The sequence below is a fragment of the Sander vitreus genome, chromosome 4 (assembly GCF_031162955.1).
Source record: "Sander vitreus isolate 19-12246 chromosome 4, sanVit1, whole genome shotgun sequence".
In the NCBI taxonomy this organism is placed as follows: Eukaryota; Metazoa; Chordata; class Actinopteri; order Perciformes; family Percidae; genus Sander; species Sander vitreus.
Window position 1 is genome coordinate 20782593 of NC_135858.1, and position 24867 is coordinate 20807459.

Here is a 24867-nt window from a genome sequence, read left to right on the forward strand (position 1 = left end):
CCAAACAACAAAATAATAAAATTTGTTTTTGTTTTTTGGCTTCAAACGTGACATACTTTTCCCAGACACATTAAACTTTGTACATAGTTCATGCTTACACATTGGCCAACAGCCCAATGGGGATAACAGAAATCAGGAGACTTGATACAGCCAACAAGACATGTCCTGCTTAAAAGATGTTCTAGACAAGGGAAAGACTGCAACCGTAGAGCTTCCATAACTAAGCCTACTTAATCCATGTGTGTATGCACTGAGCCTGAGCACAACTACCTTAATGAAAAGGACAGGGGAAAAAGAACCAGCAGTGTCCAGAAATGTCTTGGCAGAGGAAAACTAGCTCTCTCTCATTCTGTTCCTTCCTATGTCCCCCTGAAATCCAAGCTGACATTAAGCTAATACCCGCACCATATACAAAAATGGACCTAACCACATGGAACAAGTTAAACTTTCTCGTCAAACTGAGGACAAAATGTACTTTTTAATGGTGTGTTTCAGTCTTTTTAGGTGCCAAGTGGAAAGAGCTCCCCACATGGGATGAAAACACAAAACAAATACAATTCTTCTACCATTTCAGTCATTTAAAGTGCCCATATTATGAAAAAAAACACTTTTTCTGGGATTTGGGGTGTTATTTTGTGTATTTGGTGCTTCCACACGCATACAAACTTTGAAAAAAATCCATCCATGCTGTTTTGAGTGAGATACGGTTTCTGAATGTGTCCTGCCTTCAGTCTCCGGGCGAGCTGTTCAAAATCTGCACGGCTTTCTACGTCACTAGCCGAAACGAGCTGGCTAACCGCAACCGCTAGCATGCTACCTCGCTCTCAATGGCAAAGCACTGCTACAACACACACAAGTTCACCATAATCTACAAAAGAACTACTTACATGTGCGCCCTTGTTTAGAAGAAGTCTCCCAGCTAATTCTGCCTTGTAACTGACCGAAGTTGGAGAAACAGCCTTTCTTTTACTGTCTATGGAAACAGCTAGCTAACATGATCCTTACCTAGCTACTGCGCATGTGCGACTACAAAGATAGTACAGAAGAAGAGATGTTTCACTCTGTAGCTGAAACAGAGACCTGAACACAGAGTGAAAAGAGGATCTGCAGCAGTGAGAGAGAGCTGTGCAGTACAACAAAAATATTATGTTTTTTGAAAATTAAACCATGTAAACCTATTCTAGTACAACCTTAAAATACAATTATGAACCTGAAAATGAGCATAATATGGGAGCTTTAAGATTGTATATCTGTACTCTATCTGTATTAGTCCATTTCAGATTTTCTTTTTACAAAAGGCTTCATAGTTCAATGATTAATATTTTAATTTTTAAATTGGAAATTGTTTATAGCTTACTTTCTAATCTAACAAACTCCCAGAATCTGCAAATATGTTTGGGCAAATACATTTTTTCAAATACTTTTCTCTTGTGTTGTTCTTTTACCTAACATGATGAGGACTATAGAAGTGTAAAAAATGGGCTACATCAAATTTTTCCAAGAGACATACATGAGGGGGTCCCTGGTATATTCTCTAGGTCCTTGGCTGAAAAAAAGATTGAGAACATCTGTGTTAATGCCACCAAACAAATTTGTAAAAAAGTTAATATGAGACATTTTTGGTAAGCCTTAAACGCCAAAACTTATGTGACAAATTCAGAAGCCTTAAAATAAAGTGCTTGTGGGATCATCAAACAGTGTCTTAAACCCTTTCTGGCGTACAATTTTTTTTAAACTGGCAAGCTTCACACAACTACTTCCATCACTTTTTCGAGTGTACAAACACCATGAATGCCTTTGGAGAGCGGCTGTCTGAGACTGCACTGTTGTCCCCAGAAATCACCATCTCAGGGCAGCCTCTGGCTCACCCAGTAAGAGTGTTCACCCTGTTTAGGCTAAGTCCTGTTTAGGCTAAGTCCTGTAGCGGCGTGGGTTCAAATCCGGCCTGCTGCCCTTTGCTGCGATGAGGTAGTTGTTCAATAGCTCTGCACAGCCACTCATCCAGACTATGGGTCTCACAACAAGCCTTGCCAGCTCAATTGTTAGAGCGTTACATTCTTCCCCCGCTACAAATATGGTGTACCAGCACATTGACTCCTAGGATACACGAACAGCACTCACACATTGAAATACGCCTGTTCCCTAACAAACTCACATGCACACACTCGATCTGCCCCCCACATTCACACTGGTGTCCTGACCTGCCCTTTGTAGCCCATTCATCCTTCCTTTCTGCTTTACACCATGTGTGTAAGTATGTGTAGTATGTGGTTGTATACTTATTTTGTGTGTGTGCTTTTCTGTCAGGCTTTGGTTGCCCAGGGAACAGCTTTGCCACTGAACTATCCCTTCCCCCCACCCTTTCTTTCACGCATGCACACGCATGCTTTCCTTGTTCCATGGTTTCTTCAGAGTAGAGGAACATGCCTTACCTTGGCTGGCAAGCTGGTGGCAATGATAGATGCATTTTCAGTGAGAGTATAATCCAAATTAAAATAGGGTAGACAGACACAGTGGAACAGTTGATAGCTCATCCAGTCCCTGAAGAGCTACTTCAAGTATGTCAGCAGTCTTATTTTATTTCTGTCTCGATTTCCCATTTGTTCATTTTTGCTTTATGAAGCCATGTTTAATTGTTTCATGGTGTTCTCAAACTTAACATTTTGCAAAATGTATATATAAATCTCCCAATTTATCGTGATAGCAACCCCAGAATGAATCTGTAACTCTACTATAACGACACATTCAGGTGCAATAAGGTGTGTGTGGGTGGGAAAATGTTGAGGTGACCTATGTACCTCTCTTCTCCATCCTCTTCCTTTCTCGCCTTACATACTGTACTGTATACACACAGAAGCACACACACTTGAAGATGCAGCAGACTGTTTTCTATTAAAACACACACACACACACACACACACACACACACACGCTGCTCATACACAAACACACACAGTCAGGCTGTAAATGTCGCTGGGACTAAATGAAGGCAGCTGTGGTTATATGGTTTCATCTAGTCTGTTATATTTATCTGACCCTCTCAGGTGTTTACTGTTCCTCTCTCGCAGACACACATTGACTACTCCATCTCTATGTTAATGTAAGGTGCAATAAGAACACAGAAAAAGAAGAGCAGAGGGCATCCTATTGGAAACATAGGAAGGATATATTTTCTCTTTCAAACAGACAGATTGACAATATGCAGAAATTCTTATTTTTTTAACCTTTTAGCCAGTACACACTCACTGAAAGATATACATAGCATCCTTATAAAAACCATCCTTCGCCTGATAATACTGCTTAAGGTTTGAGGCAAAGCTCAGCATAAATACCTTGAATGTGCTGCTACAACAATCAAAATTGCACTAATCCAAGTGAGAAGCAATCTGTTTAATACAGGCTTTCAGAAATATTTCTTCTTGACTTCCAAAAGCGTCAAAAAGGGAAAATCCTGCCAGAAGCGCAGAATGCCAATCAGGCTTCTAATATAACTCCTTTAAATGTTGTGGAAGTACTTATCTGACAGATTCAAGCATTACTGTTCACATATTCCAGATATGTTAATGTCATGAAGGCAGTTTCTCCTTGATCTCAGTCAAGGCCGTCTATGTCATGTATTTCAGAAAGCGATGAAAACTGCCTTGAGCCTTGTTTGTGGCTGTGCACATACAGTAAGAAAGAGTGTTACCATGATCTTTGACACTGTAGCGGTGCCAAGAAGGAGTTTGTTTCTGAGTATATTGATAAAATGCCAAAACCAAAAAAAAAAAAAACTTGAGCTTGAACTTCAAGTCATATGTAATCACAAGTATTTTCATGATACACAAATAGTCTTGAAAGAAAATCTGACTCTTAAAAACTGCAACTGGAAAGCTCATAGTCCTCAACTGTTGACCAAAAACTTTCATTCTTTATTTCCTCTATTCCCTAAACATACTCCAAAGCTTCTCACTACAGATATGAATCCTGCAGTCCTGCAATCTCTGGGTCAGACTGGCATACACACACAGACACTAGTAATGGAATCGTAGGATATCAAAAAATACTCTCGCGCGCACACACACACACACACACACACACACTCACTCACTCAAGCCTCTCCCGTCAGTGAGCCTCCAAGCCTCTTTCGTCTCCACAGTCCTCCATCAGGTCCTCAGGGGGAAGGGAAACCCATGAAATGATTCCTGACATGGCGGATCACAGAGCAGCGCTGCTTGAGCTGTCTGATATCAACACTTTTCTGCCTGACTGTGGACAAGTAAGGCAAGGGGATTTGCAATGATTTCCCCTGGCTGTAGCTCTAGCTGTATCTGCTCCGCTGACCGACGTTACTGACGCTAGCCCACTGTGCAAGCTAACCCACAGAAATGCTGTCACATGGAAAACCAGTAACTCTGGTTTTTGTGTTGCTTTTTTACTGTAAATAAATTTTCTCATGGAAACGGAAAGTTTATGTCATGCGTTTTGAGTTATGCTTTTTTCAGTTTATTGAACCCATTTAAAGCCATTTTTTGTTGAAAAATAGTGTTAGGGTTTGGTTCTCACAGTTCGTCAATAGACCTTTTGGACATACTAGGTTTTCGTCTGCAAGTATACGCTGAGAGCACCGACTGTCTGAATGTCAGTTTGACTCACATCACTGAACATAACTGTTAGCCTCTGTTTCGACTCTGTGGGTGAGCTCTCTCTCAAAACACGGACTTTGGCGCACAGAGAATATACAGATCAATAGAAAGAATAATAAAAGCATGGAAACATATTCTTTTTGAAAAGTAACATATAAAACATCACTCAAACTTTGCTTTTAGACACTGTGCATTTGTAGCGGGTGAATTTCCAATTCAACCCAGTGATTTGAAATCCACTTGGTGGGAGATGCAGAATTTATGTGATGCAATCAGTTGGCAATACAAAAGATTGTTTTAATCCCTTTCTTCTGTCCTCTCAGCTAAAGACCACATCTCAGGTTAGCCATGTTGTTTCACACCTGCTGGTGCACTGATGCTTTTAGGCTAAATGTGCATTCAAAAACACATCCAGCATATGACTAAAGTGTAAGAATGAGACAGAAAAGGACAGGGAGACAGTCCATTAGCTCTGGCAGCTCATGTGATTGAGTTAAGAGCAAGAGGGAAGAAAACCACCTGTAAATACCTGCTGACTCCACTGCAAACCTTCCTACGCACAGCAGGTCTTTCCCTACAAGTTCTCCACAGTTTTCAGTTGTGACATGAACAAAACACAGTAACAGTATTTGCAACTTTTGAGTCTTTGGTTTCCTCTTGCTGTTTCACTTCAACTCATTATTATGATGTTTCTGTGGAAGTCTGATCAAAGTTCTGATTTACCAGACTGTCTCTCTCAGCTCATCATATACGGCCCTTAAGGAAAAATCTAACAAAGTGCAGGAGAAATGCAGCAAAAAACATATCATGTTATCAAAAGTTCCCATCTACGTATGTATTTGGAGCTGTGGAGTGTAGACGGGGAAGTGCTCCTTTTTCCTGAAAGGTAAGGATTTTGTTCACTGCTACTCTGAGGATTATAATGGTAAAGAAATATGAAGTACTTCTTTGTCATGCAACAAAGACAGTTGTGTGACATATTTTGCAAGTGTATCTTATAGTTAACTCCTAGTTTCCTGAGTTGCAGAGTCGATTTTGGGTTTCATTTTTTTCTGAATGAAAAATATCTTTTTATATCTTACCTTCAAGGATGACTTCTTTGCCAGTTTTCTTCAGTGCTTGCACAGCCTCGTCATGTGTGGCCTCCCGTAAGTCATAACCATTGACAGACAGTATGGCGTCACCAACATAAAGCGCCTCAGTCTGGTCAGCAGCCAGGCCCTTAAAAATCTTGGAGATAAGGATTGGCATCTTGTTCTCCTTCCCACCTACACGACAAGAAAGGAAAATGTTGCTGTTTCAGCTTGTCATTTTTTTTCTTCTTCAGGAAACCTGCTGCTTTAGATACAGTAGTTGAACATTATACATGGTCACATACATTCACTTTTGAATTGCACACTTGCCACCATAAGCCTCATCTTCTGACCCCTGATCAGCTTTATCGGAGCAGCAGGGAAACACGTTAGTTTCTACTTACACAATCCATGCAAAGTGCAAGTGCTTATGCTAAGAGAGCCAGTATAACAAAATGGCATGCTGTTAAACGCTGTGGAATATGAATAGCCTATAAGGCGCTGGGAGCAAATGTCAACTTCACACTAGAAGGTAGTTTGCAAGTCACAGTGAATGAGATAATGCCTGAAATAAATACTGACAGTGAAATCCAATACAAAGATAACACTTAGTTTAATATAAAGATAGTATCAGTATGTTGTCCAGTTACTGCATATCATAACTACACAACTTAGCTATACAATAAGTCCACGCCTATTTTGTTACCCTCCTGTGCTAACTTCCTCAGTTTCCCATCTCTCTCTCTCTCTCTCTCTCTCTCTCTCTCTCTCTCTCTCTCGTTAAATGAAGGTCAGCTAGTAAGCTGACGGATCTGCCTTTTGCTGTGGGCTTCCACTTTCCATGAGAAATATCGTCATTAATGTCAGCTGGCAGCTGGACTCTGGCCTTCAGGCTAGTGAGAAATTATCTAAAAGAGGATTACATTTAATTAATTTAAAATACATGTTCCACAGGTTGCTTCCTCTGGGTGATTCCTTTGAATTTAACTCATATATCTTTCTTTGGAGGCCACAGCCTGGTGCTCTTAATAAAAAAATTTGAAAAAAACACCAGGGCTGAGCTCCTACTATGCATGTTAGTCATTATGCTGTTGAGAAAGAGGGATTTACCAGCTACTTGACCCCTCTGTGACATCAGAATCAGACTATTGTTCACTGCATGACTGAGTATTAGAAGAGAGGTAATTCCCTGTGCTTACTGAGTCTCTGAATCGTGATGTGTTGATATTAGGGCTGTCAAATAATTCAAATATTAATCGCAATTAATCTCATGATTGCCCATAGTTAACTCGCAAATAAATCGTACATTTTGAATCAGTTCTAAATGTACTTGAAAAGGAATATTTTTCAAGTTCAATGCTCTTATATCAACATGGGAGCAGACAAATATGCTTGCTTTATGAAAATGTTTATTATTATTGTAACAATCCAAAACAATGACAAATACTGTCTAGAATATTCTCCCGAATTACCTCAAAAGTACTGTATGCTCAAAAATATGCTGCAAGCAAAATATGTCAAACTTAAGCCTATCAAGCAACAGATGGACATATTGACCTGAATGTAACATTATATACATTTGTCCAGACGACTCTGTTGTAAACTATTTGATCATGAACATGAATAAGAGTTTTGAATCTTTATAATTTCTCACGTACCACCCCCATGCTAATAGAGTGCTCACCACAGCACTTCTCCCTTTACCAACTGCAGTGCTATCCACTTTTACTTGATGAATGGTGGAAATGTATGTGAAGGATCTATTTAAAGTAAATGGTTGGACAAGTAGGTAAAAGACAGCCTGCTGATTTGAGAGGATGATAGTGACATCAGTGTCACAGGAGAGGATATTGGTGTCCAAATGACTTGGCATCTGCACCAAAATGATGTATGCACATATAGATTGTAGATACTTGAATTGATAAGGACACTAAATTACTTGATGAAAGTGATGGTTTGGAAGATTGTTTTGATAAACTATTAAGTCTGACCCTGGGGCACCTTTATACATGTTTTCTATTTCTCTTCCTCTGTTCGCATGCTTTCAGGTTTACTTTCAATCTGAAATACCTCTTGCTGACACGACTGCTGAACAAACAGCTGACATATTGTAGGAAAAAAACACTGTCAATATGTCTGCCACTCTTACACAACCCTTAATCCTCCCATATTCCCTTCCCTACCTTTTCTCCTCCAACTTTTCACGTCAAACAGTCAGCAGTCTTCAGCTGGCAGCCTGTCACCCAGCTGACAGGAGGGTGGGGGAGGTGGGGTGGAGCCACCGGAGCTACCCATGACAGGTAAATTAATGGTACTGGTTTATACAACACTGACATGTACCTAATTACGTAATTTTGTACTAACAATGTGTTTGTTGTGATAATGCTCCTTTGAAAGAATTCAGTATGATCAACTCAGCTGATGAAGTTCATCAAACTTCATCAAGTTGTATGCCGTGCTAATGAACCCCGGAACAAACAACAGAAAAAAAAATATCGAACACAACCCGTCAAAAGCAGAATAGCTTTTTAATAACATGTTTGTTACATAACACTGCACCTGAGCCTAGACCTGTCACGATAACAAATTTTGCTGGACGATAAATTGTCCCAGAAATGATTGCGATAAACAATAATATTGTCGTTCTGAGACCATTTTCATCTAATATAATGATAATGGCATAATAATGCAGGTACACCTTTTCAAAGATCAATAAACTTATTTCTAAAGAATATTTAACACTGGAACTGGAAGACATTTTAAATATCCACAATATGTCTTTGATGTCCTTTAATATGTCGTCTTTCACGCTGTTTACAGTTGTGGAATTGCCGTTTGTGACATGTATATGTTCTCCCAGGCAATTCGTACTGGCTGTCAAATGTTTACAGCATTCCTCGAGTGTTTGTTTGTGCGATAGACTACAGACTCTGTACTCCATTTAACAATTATTTATTAAACACTAAATATTAAATTTAAATCATATATAATTAATAAATTATATCTATATGGCTATCTGCCACATGGCGAGTAAATGTATCAAAATAGTTCTGTTTTTCAGTCTTCATTTTGGCGAAGGTGCAGCTACTTTCTTCTGCTCCTCTGCTGTCTGCAGGTCGGAGCTTCGCGAGGTCGGGGCGACACACACACACACACACACACACACACACACACACACACACACCCACACACATACACAAACACTGGCGCGCACACAAAAACTGGCGCACACACCAGACGCCAGCCACAACGTCACTTCTTTTTACTGATAGCTATCGTTTACCTCAGGCTAATTAATTAGCTAGTAAGTGGCGATTTTTGGCAGCCAGCCTTCCAAAAGAAAGCACAATGAAATTGAATAACCGATCATTAACTGTTGACCGACAAACAGGTAACGGAGTCTCAGTTCAACGTCTGGAAGCCTCTGACACACTTTCCGCACTCCGTGTCCGCGGACAGCTGTAGGCTTGTACCGGTTAATGTTCTGTGCATTGTCGGACACATGCAGCCACTTTCCTGAAACCGCTTGCGAGACTGACAAGTCCACAGCGGCATGTATGTCCGAGCCTGTCTCCACCTGCAGGTTGTCAACTGTGTGCTTTGGAATGAAAAGGAGAAAACAGGACGCCGAGTAACACGGCGGATATTGCTCATATACTTTTTATTTATTTATTTTTTTTTTTTTACTGCAAAGTGCTGCGGGAAACCCTGCACCAACAACTACGGTTTTCTCTGCTCCCGCCTCCCCCCACACAAAGACCATGCGACTGACAAGAGGGTTCACTCCTCGTTACGCTAAGGAACCGAGAGTGGTCATCCAGTCTCTTTGGTAGAGAGAGAGCAAGAGAGAGAGAGAGAGAGAGAGAGAGAGAGAGAGAGAGAGAGAGAGAGAGAGAGAGAGGAAAACAAAAAAGCATGCAAATGGAAATTATCGTGGCCGGAAATATTATCGAGCTCATGTTTTTTATTGTGCGATTAACTGATTATTGACTATCGCGACAGGCCTACCTGAGCCTTGTTAACTGATAAAACTATTATTTGTGTGCACATCTTAGTGGTTCTGTGACAAAAGAGTTTGAGGCATCAACGCATGGTTTCACAATGTTTGCCCTAAAAATCCTTGCATTAGGGGTGTCACGATTCTCCAAATCCTCAGTTTGATTACATTTTCAATTCTAAGGTCACGGTTCGAAAGCACAGGTTGCTATGCCATTTTTAGACTAGACTTTTATGCAATATAATATCTGACCTTTGTTCGCAATGTACCACTCTACCTTATCAAATTTAAAACATTTATTAACAACATAATGTAACAATAACTTATATCTTCAGTCAATTGAAAACTTAAGCAAAATACCCTGCCATCTAGTTTCTCTTTTGTAACTGCAGTCTTCTTCACAGAAGATGACATTCAAGTTCACAATCAAACAAACAAAAAACAATAAAACAGCCATGTCCATAGTCTTCTCTGAACAATTAAGTGTCTTAACAAACTATTTCTGAACAGTTGAACATATACCACACAGGTAACTGCCATGTTAGTCGTGCTGCCAGTGGAAGAATATGGTACACGCACATAGCAGAGCTTGCAAACTGTGGCTTTTTTGTCAACAACGCGAACGTTGTCAACATAACTCACTGGAAATCCAAAATACTTCGACACCGGCGACTTCAGTGAAAGAGGAGGGCTGTAGCTAAATTAGAGGAGGTTGACTGACTCGCAGCGCTTCAACACGTGTGTTGAAGAACTGACCGAAGAGCAGGTTAATTAACCCGAGTCGTGTCACTGAACCGGGAGAATGAACCGACTCACTCCTGTTTTTTTTACCTCATTCGTGCCGGCAGCGCTTCACTCAAGCTAAGGGAAGGGAGGGAGAGTGGTGGTAGAATCAATCAGGAAATGGGTTACCTCAAGCAGGCTACCCGTGTGTGTCATGGGGGCGTGGCAGCATCGACGATTCCATTTTTTTATTCGAAATTCGAGATTGTGACTTAATTTCGGTGAGACCCTTACCTCGCATTGATTTTACATTTGCATGAGATCACACCTAACTGGGATAAAGCACACTGACTGGAGAAATTTAAACAATGTCAGGGAAGCTGTGACTTGAATTGTGGAAGAAGAAAAAAAGACCAAGCTCAACACAAAGTGTTACACCCAGATCTTCAGATACACACACTTCTTCACTCTGACCAGTGGGCCTGTCAAGAGATCTGGAGCCTCACTTCCTAGCCTCTCCTCTTAAATTTAGACATGTGAGAGGAAAGGTTGACTGCCTCCATGCTTTTCTGCAAGCTGGGGTGGGCTCCCTAAAATTAACACTAGTACTAGTACTCCACTCCCAGCCACATAGCCTAGCTTTCATCGTTGGCCAATGACAACTGCATGCTCCTCAATGGGTTGCTCCTCTCAGCTGTTCACAATGTGGTGTCAGCTAGCCCACAACAACTTCGCCCTGTTCTTTCATTTCCTTCACCCTGTTTCATTTTGACACTGTACTATTTTTTACTCTTTTTTTCCTTTCTATTCATTTGACCTCTTGCTGGCTTGTTCCAAGTCCATTTTTATGTATGGCTTGCTCTTTGTGCCTTTGCTTATCTCTTTCTATGCCTCTGCTAGACCCTTCTTCCTCCCTCTCTTCATCGTTGCCTTTGAACAACAGGAATCACAGCAATGTCAAGCCGGCAGGGTGCCAGCTATGATTTTGTTTTAATAACATGCTGTCTGATTTTCAAAGTCACCCATTTCCACAAAGATGGACATTACATTTATGTCATTAGGGGCTGGCTTTGTCATTAGGGTGTGGTTGTTGTTGTTGTTGGTGGCAGCGGTGGGGGAGTTAAAATTAACATGTCATCCACAGCTACAATGACAAGCCATCTTTACAACATGACAATGGTGCGAGTCCACAGCTGTCCGTCAAATCGACCCTGTCCATCAGTCAATAGTGATAACCTGTCAATGCTGCAGGTTCTTTTAGGAGGTGAAGGCTTTAACTCACATGAATGCAACACCAGGGTGCAGGTCCATTATTCACCATCATTGTTGTGATATGCATGAATCACAACTCAAAGTGGCACAGACCAATCATAACTTCACCATTATAATCCCAAAAGGGTCTTGTTTAAGCCATGGAAATGGAAATGGAACCCGAACGATCCGGGTGACGTAGCAGCGACAGCGGCATCAACGGGTTGCTGCGCTTCGGTGGCCGAACGTAAACAAGAAGCTGCTTGGTCGCTTCTCTATTGTCATCGTGTTAAACCTGCCAATAGCACGCCAGGTGGATAAGCCAGTTTGTCATTGGTCCCCGCAAAATTGTAACGGAAGCAGGATAGATAAACGTACAGGTTTTCAGCCTGAGCTGCAGGGCGGAATCAAATCGCCGGCAGATCGGGCTGGGTTTACCCAGTGTAGTCACTTCCTACAATTTTATCTTTTGTATTTACACAGCTTCCCTAATGCTTCACACTGAGATCTCCATTGAGATAGTAGCCTTTAGCTGCAGGTTGGTAAAAAACAGGACAAGGAAAAGGCTTTCATCAGCCGCTGAACAGTACACAGCACAGGTATGTAAGCCTGGCTTGTGAGATATGGAAAGGTCACATTTTTGTTCCTATTGAGGGGTTATAGGAGCAATGCTGGTATTGTTTGCTGATTCAAAGACAAAGTTCATCAGCAAAAAATAAATTTTACCCAAGCAAAGTACTTTATATTCTGTAAAAACTACAAACCACAGTGGTAGACGTACTGTTTGTTTCTGGGACTCACTTTCACCACTTTCATATAAGCTTGTATCTAATTAGTGCACCCTTCAGAAATACGGCTCAAAATTGTTAGTGTTAGGCTATAACACAAAACAACTGCACAAAGTTGCTAACAGGTGACGTTTTGTTTGTCTTGGTTTATGATAACCTTACGTTCATATGGCTTTAGTGAGTCTGCTGGACGGATAAACTCAAAATAAAACAAAATCCATAACAAAAGAGGGTTGGCATTTAATTAAATAGGCTAAATTATTCGTAGCTATTAGGAGTTATAAAAGAAAGACATGTTGGCTACTTGTTAAAACGGGTGGTTTTGAAGAAAGTACTACGTAACATAAAATAGCATGATTTCTTTTTTTTAAACAACTTTAGTTGAAGATTCGCATTTTATTGGGGTCGTATGTGCGAAGCCACATACTGTCAAGGACAGTAACGTTAGCTAATTGCCATCTCCGGTGAATCTGGGACACTGAAATGGTTCCCCATTAAGGTGCACAGTGTGAGATAATCACAGCTGTCATGTTTTTCTCTGTGCAAACCACAGCCCTGCATTTAGCTTGAGTTAAAATACAAATAATACTGTGTCTTGACTAAATGTTATGGCGAATTGGAAATTATCGCACATGTTTTGGTTTTTAACAGTCAGTTTGAAGTTAGCTAAGTTAACTGTCAAGTAGACGGGTGTTTTTTTCGACGTCGTTGACAGAAACTGCACTCAACTTCAAACTAGCCAAAACTTGTGCAAACAGACATTGACTCGACGTTTATGAAGTTAACAGTTTGGTTATTATTTCTTTAAACTGTCTTACCTTTTATACTGATTCCGAGTCCTCCAACATCTTGCTTGGTAACTCGCACGGTGCGCTTCACGTTGGTGATGGTTTCCGGGACCGGGGACGAGCTTAGGTTCGGGGGGTCTCCGTTGATAGCACCGACGGGGCTCGGGTTGGGTTTCGCGGGCTCCTCGGCACCCTCTCCGAGGTTTAGTGTTAGCGTGTCCTCGGTAAGAGTGGCCAACACCCGGATCCAGCGGTCCACGGTCACTCGAAGTTCCAGCAGTCCCGTTTTCTGCGCCTTCATCGCGGCAGCCATGTTCAACGCATTCCTGGAATAACTCTAAATGGACTGGCAGTCCTGTAAAGAGATAGGGGGTGGAGGGATGGGGTAGGGGGGCACACACACACACACACACACACACACACACACACACACACACACACACACACACATAATTCCTCCTCTCTCTCGCTATCAGGACTTTGTCCCCCTCCAGAGAGGTTTATCCAGTAGAAAGAAGTAAAGTTAATTGAGGGTGATACGATTAGCAATGGTGTTGTTGACACACACGCACTGTGTGTACGTTCAAAGAGCTTCATGTTGAGACCCTCCATTAATAAACTGTGTGCGGTTGAGTCACAGATAATTAAGTTTTGATTTATTTTATTATTTATTTATTTCAAGTGCATTGAACCATCCGGGCTTAGGCCACAGATCTAATTTGCAATGTGCCCAACAAACACAAAATCACTGCACCGATATATAGGCTACTGACTGTTCTGTCATAAAGAAAATAAAATCAGTAGTGCTTCCCAGGCCATAGCTCACTGCTCTGCCATAGAGCTCATATCAGGCATGACATCTACACATTCGTCTTCAGTTTGAACTCTACTGACAGAAAACATGCTTACAATAAATGTGATGTTAACAATGCAAGTAAAGAAACCTATAATGTTACAATACTGCTTCATGAATCTCTCAGCTTACAGTGAAAGAAAGAATATGCCTTATTAGTTCTCGTTCAAAATATACTTCGCAAAGAAACTCATAGTAGGCTACCATGACAATTCTGGGCTGTGGCAGCAAAACTGTCAAACTGCAAAACTGGCTCCTTAAACCGCTTGTGGCAAGTAAACCCTCCAATCAATGGACGAGCATGGCGTTGTCTAAACGGGTGGTTTGCCAAAGCTTCCTTCCAGTAGGTACTAAAGGAGTTAGCAGTGCAGTATATGAGCACAGATAAAGCTGAATCAGGACCTGATTTGCCGGACGGAGTTGCATAAGAGTGAAGAGAAAGACTTCAAGAGACAAAAAATATATGTGTAGGTATTGGCTTAGAAGTTTGCTGTTGGTTCTCTTTGAAGTAGTAGAGCATATAGCATCACTGTTTGGATCAGTTTGATTCACAACGGGGGCTAACCCTAACCCTAACCCCCATCCTAGAAATGCATGTACTCATACAGAGCTGTGGAAACAAATGTTCTCCGGATAGAATGCATACATGGTAAAGACTTGTGCCTCGTTTCTTATTGTTTTCCTGATCTATCAAGCAATACAATTTATTTCAGTACAATCCACAATTTGCAACAATTCTGCCTCGTACATGCACAAATAACTTTGTGCAAATCTCTAGTTGTAATCTTTCAGTTTTTCTTTCAATCTATATATTTTAAATACTATGGAAACACATATGTTCTAATATATGTTTGAAACTAATTTGTAATAATCAGCAGTAATACACAATGAAAAAGCAATTTCGTCTTGGTCTTGACTCCAACTAAACATGGATAAGGATTCTTGGTGACTCAGCAGAGGTGCACTTAATTGGGCAGAGTAGACATTAACAACATGCATGAGTCACTGAAACAAGCTGATGAAGCAGTCCACATTCCCAATGCTCTATTGCATCTGCAAGTAATCTGCCATCCCTTCAGCTGTGTGTGTGGCAGCCTGTGTTGCATCTGCTTCACAGCAGGTGAAAAAGCAAAGACGTTCCTGCACCCAATTTTAGAAACTAGTCTTCTGGGTGGGTTGGTAAAGGGGCAATTGCTCAACAATGAAAACAAGTTTGGAACTTTGGACTGAAAATGGCTCTCACCAATACAGATGGTTTAAATATGCTCATCTGTTAATAAAACCTCCTTCTAACATAGAACAGCAAAGCAGATAGACTAACTCTACCTAAACTGCTGTATTAAGGTATAATTGGTTACTTTTATATATATTGAGATGTAGTTTTATTTCCTGTTCCTTTATTTCATGCGTCCATTGAATATAATGCACAGACAAACGGAATGCTCTGCACAACACAGACGTAGAGTTTTTAAAGGTTGGTTCCCAATCTTCTGTCTCCCCCTGGTGATCAAATGGCTCCATTACATCAAGAATATGAGGCAGATATTTGGAAAGGGATATTCAATAGTTTCTACCTTTTTACATCTTTAAACAGTTTTTATGATTGTGTTTTGAGTTGTATTGTAAAAGATACAACAACATATATAAAACCAAGTCAAAAACGTCTTTAAGGGCAACGTTTCAGACATTTTGCTAGATATCATTATTGTTTGTCTCTTTTTCTTTAAAACCAGGCTGACTGATTTTAGTTTATCTGACCTTCAGAGTTTTATTTTTTATTTTTTACCAATTGATTATAGTATATGTCATACAGAGATAATCTCTTGTGCATAAGATTAAATATAGGCCTACAATTACTGTGTCATCAACAAACACTACACCACAGTAATCTGTCCCAGGATTAAATGCACCACAGTTATTAAATTTATATCCAACCATATGTCCAGTGAAAATGTATGCATTTTAAACAAACATCTCTGCATTTAACTCAAGTCATGTAGGTTTTTTAAATAAATGTTCAGTTTGAAAACATTACTTTACTACTTTTAGTTACGGAATAACAGAGGCATTTCTTCATTTAGAAGACATCAACGGGGAACGGCTCAAGCCGCTATAGTTAGCTAATGTTTTTTTACCTAGAAGAGTGCAGCATGTTTGCAAATGGGCTATTATTCATGTGTGAAATATATTTCATAGACTATGCAAACCTTTCTCAAAGAGAACATTTAATGTCTGATTTAAGTAAATGGTTAAACAACTAGTTTAATTGATTTAAAAGGCATTAATGGATTCGAAATTCATAATTACTTTCAGTATGAATATTGTGATTAACATAGAGCAGTTATAAAAAACGTTAATGAAAATATGGATCAAAATTAAGATAAAATGCATAATATAATCTTTTTGTAAAGGGGTCAAATTATATATTTCATGCTTTACTAATCAATATTTCTTTATATTAACAACAAATCAAATGACTATGTGTAATGTGTAAAAGGCATCATGCAAAGTGATGGACTCACAGAATCATTACTCTTAGCTCTGCTGAGCTTTTTAGCCTCTTTTAGTTTAACATTTTGGTTATGGCCCACAAATGTACTGATGGTTCAGTCTCGGCACTCTTATCAACTGCGTCCCACCCAGTTTTCAGCAAAAAACACTAATGATAAACCCAGTGCATGCCACCTGCACTGCAACAAACAGCAGACAAGGTTAGCAAGTAGCTAGTGAACACAGAGGAACATTCCCCTGACTTGTAGCTGACATTTAGTTAAATAAAGAGCCAGATATCCCCCTCTTGAGATGGTAGAAAACAAACAAGCAAAAAAATGTTCAGTAAGTGTCTATGTCTAGTCAGGTACTAGTAGGTATTACAACAGGTAACATCTTGTTGTAGAGTATTTGTGCACCCTATGGCCAGTAAAATCAAGGTAAGATTCAGGCACACGCTGTCTGTTTTATTCGTTCAACATGGAGTTAGATTGAGGTGAACATCATGATAGAGTAAGGCTTTATTGAGGTAAAATATGATGTATATATGCAGTTTTTGTATTTCTGTTGTACAACTCTTTGTTCAGACGAAAACACTTGGATGTACTATTTAGCACAAGAACAACACATATAAACAGCTCAGCGACAATGAATAGGGGGCTTTAACGACAGTGCTTGCCTTAAGCAGTGCATCTACCTAATGATGTTTAGAATTATGACAAAGCGTTTGACCATCTGACCTCCTGTCTATACATCTGTCAGTCTGTTCCTTTGTGATGTGAATGGCAGGTGGCCAGCTTATCTTTCACAGTACCAGGCCTTAATATTTTTTTCAAATATTCAGCATAAGGATTTGTAAGAATCTCTCACACAAAAGAACAGAAGTCCTCTCATAGAAAACACATTTGGAGTTGGTGTAGTCATGTATTGCACTGAAAAGTTGCTTGTCATAGGGAAACATATGTACAGATATTTTCGGCTCTACTCTAGCACATTTGATGTATTGTAAACAATAGTCACTAGATTTTACATCCAAGCAATAATGATCATCTTATTAAATGAGAGGCATTTTTATAGATTAATAATGCATTAATAATAATAATAATCCCACATTAAAATGTATTATATATTTATATTGTAAAAGGGGAAATTCTACAAAACAACTACTTTAAGTACATTTTGTTGCAAATACTTCCACTTTTACTTAAGAAAGATCTTGAATGCAGGACTTTTACTTTTAACAGAGTATTTTGCAATGGGTTACTTTACTTAAGTAGGAGATCTGAATACTTCTTCCATCACTAGCTGCAAAAACCTCTGTGAAGATTAACATAAAGTATAACAGAATACAAATGACAAAGAATGCAAACGATAAGCAGAGGTTTAGAAAAATAACTTAATGCCCACATGAAAATATTTCACGTGACATATAATTGATTTATTTATTTTATATTTTTGTATTTTACTATTTCAAAAATATTTTATCTTTACTATTTACTTGTGGAAATATAAATGGTTTATGGGATGTGCTCAGGTTAATGTAGTGGGTGTTCAAAAGTTGAAATTGTTAAAGAATGTTTGTATTTTTCTATCAGATAAATAAAATCACGTAAAATAGTAAAAGAAAAACACAACTGAACACACTAAAACCCCCACTTGCCATCCTCACTCCCGGTTCAATCAGCCACATATATGTATGTCTCAACTCCCCAAAGACAGTGGACAGTTGGGGTGGCCTGCTGATTAATTTTAAACCTCCCCCCGCTTCCCTCTGCCTCCTCCTGCTCCTGCCATCCTCCAACCATCTCTCCATATATCCCTCCCCTACTCTGCAAAGGGCAACAGCTCCAGAGGTCTACCATATGGGCCAGTGTCTGGGCAGCTGACTGCCTGTCTCCCTGCAGCTTGCATGTGTGTGTGTGTGTGTGTGTGTGTGTGTGTGTGTGTGTGTGTGTGTGTGTGTGTGTGTGTGTGTGTGTGTGTGTGTGTGATTCAAGCCTGCTCTGACTGTTAGCCTGCCCCACCTGTTCCTCTCTAACAACAGACCAGACCGCTCCACTACAGGCCATCCAGGACAGGCTCGTGGATAGATGGATGATCACAGAGATAGAAAAAGATAAATAGATAAAGGGGAAGTTGAGGAGAGATATGCAGATGTGACAGTAGGATTTCGAAAAGATTTTAATGAAAAGTAACAGTCAGAGAAGCGATGAGCAGCTACAAATCATATTATTGATAAGCACCTGCCAAGCCATTAGATAAGTCACCGGAAATGTGGTCAGAAATGAGCGGAGAAGGGAGAAAGAGATCGGAAATGGGTCAAAAGACAGAAGCACAGATTGTTAGACTTCACAAAATAGACAAACAGATGAGCAGACAATAATAGATTAAAAATATGGAATAATTTATTCACCAAATATGAATGACAGACCGTGCAGTGAACAGACTGCAGTAGAAACACCACGCTGCTCCCTAAACACCCGAGGACACAGGATAATAATGGATGAGAACTTGGGGGTGATAATGAGAGGTCAAAGAGAAGAATAAGTCTCAGGCTTGTACACCTGTGGCCCACCTTCTGCCATCTAAACCGCCCAGCAACCATTTTTTAACCCCCACCACGTTCAGTTACTCTCATTATAACCTACTGAATAATGTAAAGGTATATATGCATGAGGGATCCAAACGAACTAGAGGAGACAGGGCTGAGGGATGGAAGGATCTACATAATAGGGCTATCTCTCTCTCCATCTGGTCATGTGTTTATAATCTTCCCCTCCTCCTTCCTAATGCCGATCTATCTGATTGTCTGATAGACCCAATGCCCCGTCACCCTCATCAAACCCCCCAAAACAATTTAGCTCTCGCTAATAATAGCATATACTTTGTATCTGTGTCTGTGAGAATGTGTCTGTCTCTATCTGTGTATTTCAGTGTCCGTTTGTATGAGTTGACGCGAGCACTTTGCAGCCCCAGGAGAATTAACCAAGCGTCTGCCACCTGACCCCGTTGACTCCGACCATCCTGGGCTCAGCTGATACGCGTGCCGTGTGGCCCTGACATGAGGAGGACAAAAAAGCAGGAGGAGTGGGAGGGGGCCGAGGACAGAGGGACCAGCCGGCAATGAATGATTATGATGACTAGGGCCATCTTGCTCCCCCCAACCCCAGCAGAAACCCTGGCCTTGGCCCTGGCTCTGGCTCTCACATGCACTAGTGATCTGGCTCGGGTCGGCGTGGGTGAAGTGTCACCACCAGGCAGGGTCTGTTCTGTCAGCTGTTGGGGATGACAGCAGGAGAGGAGGAGAGAGCAGAGGAGAGATGTACGTAATAGAGGGTGAGGGAGATGTAACATAGGTGAGGAGCAAAACATCATGAAAAGATAATTGGTAAGGAGAGTGAAATCATGAAACGCCAACAGAGGGAACAAGAAGAAAGGCACAGGGGAGAGAAAAGATAATATTGGAAGGCGCAGACTGAAACAATGGATAGAAGGGAACAGGTTTTGTGGAGGTGTCATATCTGCTAGGCCTTATGCAACCTAGAGCTCATGCAGATGGCATGACTGCTCAGAAAGCAGGGTAAACAGTCCCAGCTAACGGCTTGCCCCCTCTTGACTCAGTACAGTGAAGTGAAAGAGCAAATCATTGGAGAAAACATTCCCTCATGGGGATTAAGAATCTGTCAGGTCAACCACTGTACAGTGGATAGGGTAAGTGAGCAGGGTTGCAAAGGGTAAATGTGTGGGCTCATTTATTAATGGCAACTTTTCACAGTGTTTTTGGCACTGTCAGATCACTGCAAGGAAGTGATTACTTATCTCGGCATACTGAGCAGAGAGGAGGGGTAGCCAGTTTCTTGTGAGGCTGAGAAGTACACATGTGGATAGGAGAAAGACCTGCAGGTTTTGCACTGGCTTATGACAAATACAGAGTGATTGTATACAGAGAAAAAATAAAACACAGGAGGGTTACATGATGGTGAAATTTCTTTTTCCCCCACATAACATATTCCTAGTCTTTTAGTGTCCAGAAAACAGCACCGCAAAATACATGTGTGCGTTCACTCAAAATACGTGGCGCTTGAAGCTTGGCGATGTAAACTACTTGCAGGTTGTGTGAGCCTGCTGATATAACCTTCCATTTTGGTTCTCTTCGTCTACTCAAAGGTCAGCAATCTCAAGACAGTTTGCAATTGGTCATTCATCAAAGTTGTACTCCATGTGAAAACAACAACATTATCATTAATTTGGAGATGCCACCATTTAAGTCCAATATTGACTTCTTTTTAGCTGTGTTTTTGGTATTTGCTAACCCCTGGGGGAAATATCTAGCTTTTAGCTGCTAAATGCTGCATAATATTTCCCAGCTAATAGTTGCTACCTTTGTCTATATGCTGTTAGGTGCTGGGCAGCGAGCTCACAATGGATTATAGCTGCTTCAATTTGTCCTTAACCCAGTAACCTGCAAAGACTTTCCATATACTCATGACATATTCCATTTTCTTGGCATGGGCTTTTATTTGAAAATGGCACAATGCTTACTACACATTAGTTTGCATGTTGAGAATTCTTTGGTATTATGGGAGAGGGTTACTTACATCTTGTAAAAACTTTGCTAATGCTCAGTAGGTTATACGTTCAGACAGTCATTCAGTCAGCCAGTAGGTCAGGTTAGCTGATTTGCTGTGTAACAGTCCTGCTGGGGTGATTAAAGGAGCTGTGACAAAGACGCTGAAAGGCGATGAAGGGGGGCAATGGCCAGCTGTCACACACAGAGGGACCATAATGGTCACTGCAAATCCCACCACCGTCTGAGCCTCTGAGTTTCTTCTTTGACGTCAGCTTCCTGCTAACTGACTAGTCATCTCTTTGTTAACCTGTCACTGAGCTTGTTGACAAGATGAGTTAGATGGGACATTGTTGTCACAATCAAAGGTTCAGTCTGGATTGATTCATTGTAATAGTAATTCACTGAATACATAGTACACATGTAGATTTAAATTACACCGATTGATGGATTTTAATGTTGAAATAATAAAAGATCATGTTGTGATACAGAAGTTGGTTATTTGAAATAAGAAATGGGTCTGCAATGGTAGTTCATGCATACGCTGTCCAATCATGTACAATCTCAATGTAACTTAAACAACCCCATATAAATACATTTGGTTTTCATTCTTTATGCCTATACCCCTGCTGATTATTTGCTGCATGCTTCCAAGTATCTTTACTCCCCCCACTTCTACAGCCTTCTCTTGCAATAAATATATGTGATTTCAACATGTTTTCCATTCAATGACAGTTGTGTTAATTTTACTGTTTTGGAGTATTCATTCCTCTCATATATGTAATTACAATGTATTCAAGGTATTACAGAACAGCCTGTTCACAGTAACATTATCTTCATCACTTTGTTGTGTCTTGTGTTCTCAGGCAGGTGCAGGCAGTAAATGAACTGTGTATGGTGCACCTGCCGGAGACTATGTGGGTGGTTGATCCGCAGAACTACAGTCTTCCCCTTTTCATTAAAACAGTAGGCCTAGTTTCACTGGCAACATCGTTAAAATGTTTGTAACTTTGAGTTTTACTTAATCTTCTCCAAAGCAAACAGTAACATTCTTTCTTCTATTAGTACTTCTTGTAAATGTTGATATCCACACCTCATCTGTGGATTGTACCTTCACACTGCTGTTCAGTCATTAACAAATGAAAATTATTTCCTGATGCATTTTTATCATGCTTTTTCATTTCAATTAATGCTCTCACTACATTTGACAGGCAAGTGAATTTAATTTATCGCAAGATTCTAATGCAGGGATCGGTTTTGGTGCATTGTTATTTTAATGACACCAATGAGAAAGTAACATTGTTGTGGATTGTAGAATTTACCCATAAGAAAGCAGTATTTAAGTTTGAAGAGTTAGCGTTAGTTAGTTTGTGTAAAAGATATAAAAAAGCAATCTACTTGTTGATTCATTTATTACTAATCAAAATTGAGGATGCACATATACAACTATGTTTCTAAGTGCTTAAACAATAGCTCAAGAATGGATTATGGTAAATAAATCAGTCATTTTTAAGCAGGGATCAGATCATGTGTTTTTTTGGAAATATCATGCATTTTCAGCATAGTCAGCAGCATGTGACTTGCTCCTGACACAGACACAGCAAGTAGTGACTCTACGCTTCTGTGTCCCCAAACTGTAGCACCCCCTGTTCCTGTGCTCCACATCAAAACAATTAGTGGCCCTTGGCCCCAAGCTCTACACAAAAAGGGGGGTGAACCTGTGTTCCCCTCACACAGAGGGAGTAGCCGATGGCTCCTTGGCTCTTCCATAGCAGGAGCAGTAGGTAATGACTCCTGCCTGCCACGGTGGACCTTAATTTGTTATTGTAGCAGAGCAGCTGTGCAGCATGCAGCAGAGAGCAGGTGGCAGCCTGGCAGGAGTGGAGGATGGGGGGCTGGAGGGAAGGGGGAGGACAGGAGCGTGTGGCATATGTGGGTGGCTGTAGGGGGGTGGAGGATGGAAAGATGAGGGTGGATGTTTATGTGTGTGTTGGGGGTGGTATAGCTTACAATCATCTCAGCCAACACTGACATATTATGCTTTTAAAAAAGAATAACACGTTCGACTCTGGATGGAGTCCAGATCCTTCTGACTGTAAATGTTTGTGTGCTGGCTTATATGAAGCTCAACAGATGACACACAAAATATTCAACTTTTGTTTTTACCTTTATGCTTGGTTGTATGGTGCTACATTTTAAATTACAATTCATCCCTCATGACTACATATTATCAAGTGCAATGCATCCTTTGCATCGTTTCCTCAGGCTCTCCCTATCCTTCAATGACAATTTGTGGAGGCATTCCAGGCTATAAATTTAGGCTCTGAAAAACAAAATCAATACACCAACAAGTCGAGGTCATAAACGACTTTGCTCAAGGCAATGGAAGTGTGTCTGCTGTGAGGATTATGTGAGCTGAGCGCTGGTGTCCTATTGTTGCCGCTTGGAGTTAATCATTGCAGAGACAACGTTTCCCTGCTGTAACAACGGAGCGTTATTGGCTTTCTGCTTAAATGCTGACAATTAGTACCGCCCACTCAAATATTCTCTGTACCTGATTCCTGGTGGTGGACCGGATCGATCGTCTCCTGCAGGTTTCGTTCCACTCTATTTAATTAAAAATATTTTTTTAAGTGTTTTAATCTAGTAGATGCTCTGTAGAGAAGAAGGATTTTGATCGTATCAGTCATAATTCTGCCAAGAGGAAGAAAACTCAAAGACAGAGGAGCATGGTCGGAATGCCGAGTGCTTTAAATTGTAAGTAGACCTTAAATTATCTTTAACATGCTGTGTAAAATGAAGCATCACACTTTACTTTTACCAGAAATAATTTACAGGCTATGTGCATTTGCACCTGCACACTATAATACATCACGCTGAGTTAAAACTAATTGCCCGTATGTGCTTGATCTCATTTCTATGTTTTACATATTTAGGACCAGAATCTCACCTAAAAGGCTGTATTTGCCTCGTAATGAGCCTCTCTACATAATGTGGACAGACAAAAACCCCACTCTATTATTTTCAGATTCTTCTCCAGGAGCAGGCTAAGTCCTCAGAGGAGACCTTTGAATGTGTTACTTAAGATCATATGAAATCATTATAATGACCAAACAAAAACTCAGTCATTCCTTTGTCTGCTGAGATCTTATGCTCATTACGATCCATTAAAGAGATAATAAACTATGCATAACACACTCTATTGGATGCATTATCCCTTATAAAAGCCACAAGACAGCTATTATGCTCCCATTTAATTGAATAGCAGCTTTCTGTCTATGTGTCTATTCAGTGGAGGATTTGGAGCCCTTAATCCACCAGGCAAAGTTTTTTTCTCTCTCTTTCCACCATCTGGACTTTACAGCTTTTTAAGACAAAAACACCAGGCGGTGTGAAACCAGGCTGGAGCTGCTGCTTGATGCCAGGAGGAGTGTTTTTTTTTTTCCCTTTTCGCCTGCGGTTTCCGCCTGCTTTAAATCAGGGGTCAATAGTACAGTCCTGCAATGCAAGTGGGGTCAGCAGGGCCCGAGGGCATGACTGCAGGCCCCCATGTGTCACTGTGGCTCCCCTCAGGACTCCAATTGGTCCCCTTTCCCCCCACAGAGAAACAAATAATCGCATGACAAAGACATGACTGTAATGCTGATGGTGATGTTGTGGTGATGATGATAATGATGGGGCTACAGTTGCCACCAGGGAGCAGCAGAGGGTG

The 24867-nt window shown here is 40.6% G+C and overlaps 2 protein-coding genes across 2 annotated transcripts in view; one reads left to right on the forward strand and one right to left on the reverse strand.

Annotated features, from left to right (window-relative positions):
* Window positions 1-13616, reverse strand: part of snta1 (syntrophin, alpha 1) — a 38518-nt gene extending 24902 nt beyond the window's left edge. Inside the window, exons 1-2 of the mRNA XM_078248970.1 lie at window positions 13276-13616; window positions 5708-5893 (exon numbers count right to left, since the gene is read on the reverse strand). Of these exons, the coding sequence (XP_078105096.1) occupies window positions 5708-5893; window positions 13276-13558 (469 nt within the window). The 5' untranslated portion in view covers window positions 13559-13616. The remainder of the gene's footprint in view (window positions 1-5707; window positions 5894-13275) is intronic.
* A 10122-nt stretch (window positions 13617-23738) lies between these two features.
* The window catches only part of cbfa2t2 (CBFA2/RUNX1 partner transcriptional co-repressor 2), a 35335-nt gene continuing 34206 nt past the window's right edge, over window positions 23739-24867 (forward strand). The window contains exon 1 of the mRNA XM_078248971.1: window positions 23739-23912. Within this exon, the coding sequence (XP_078105097.1) occupies window positions 23885-23912 (28 nt within the window). The 5' untranslated portion in view covers window positions 23739-23884. The remainder of the gene's footprint in view (window positions 23913-24867) is intronic.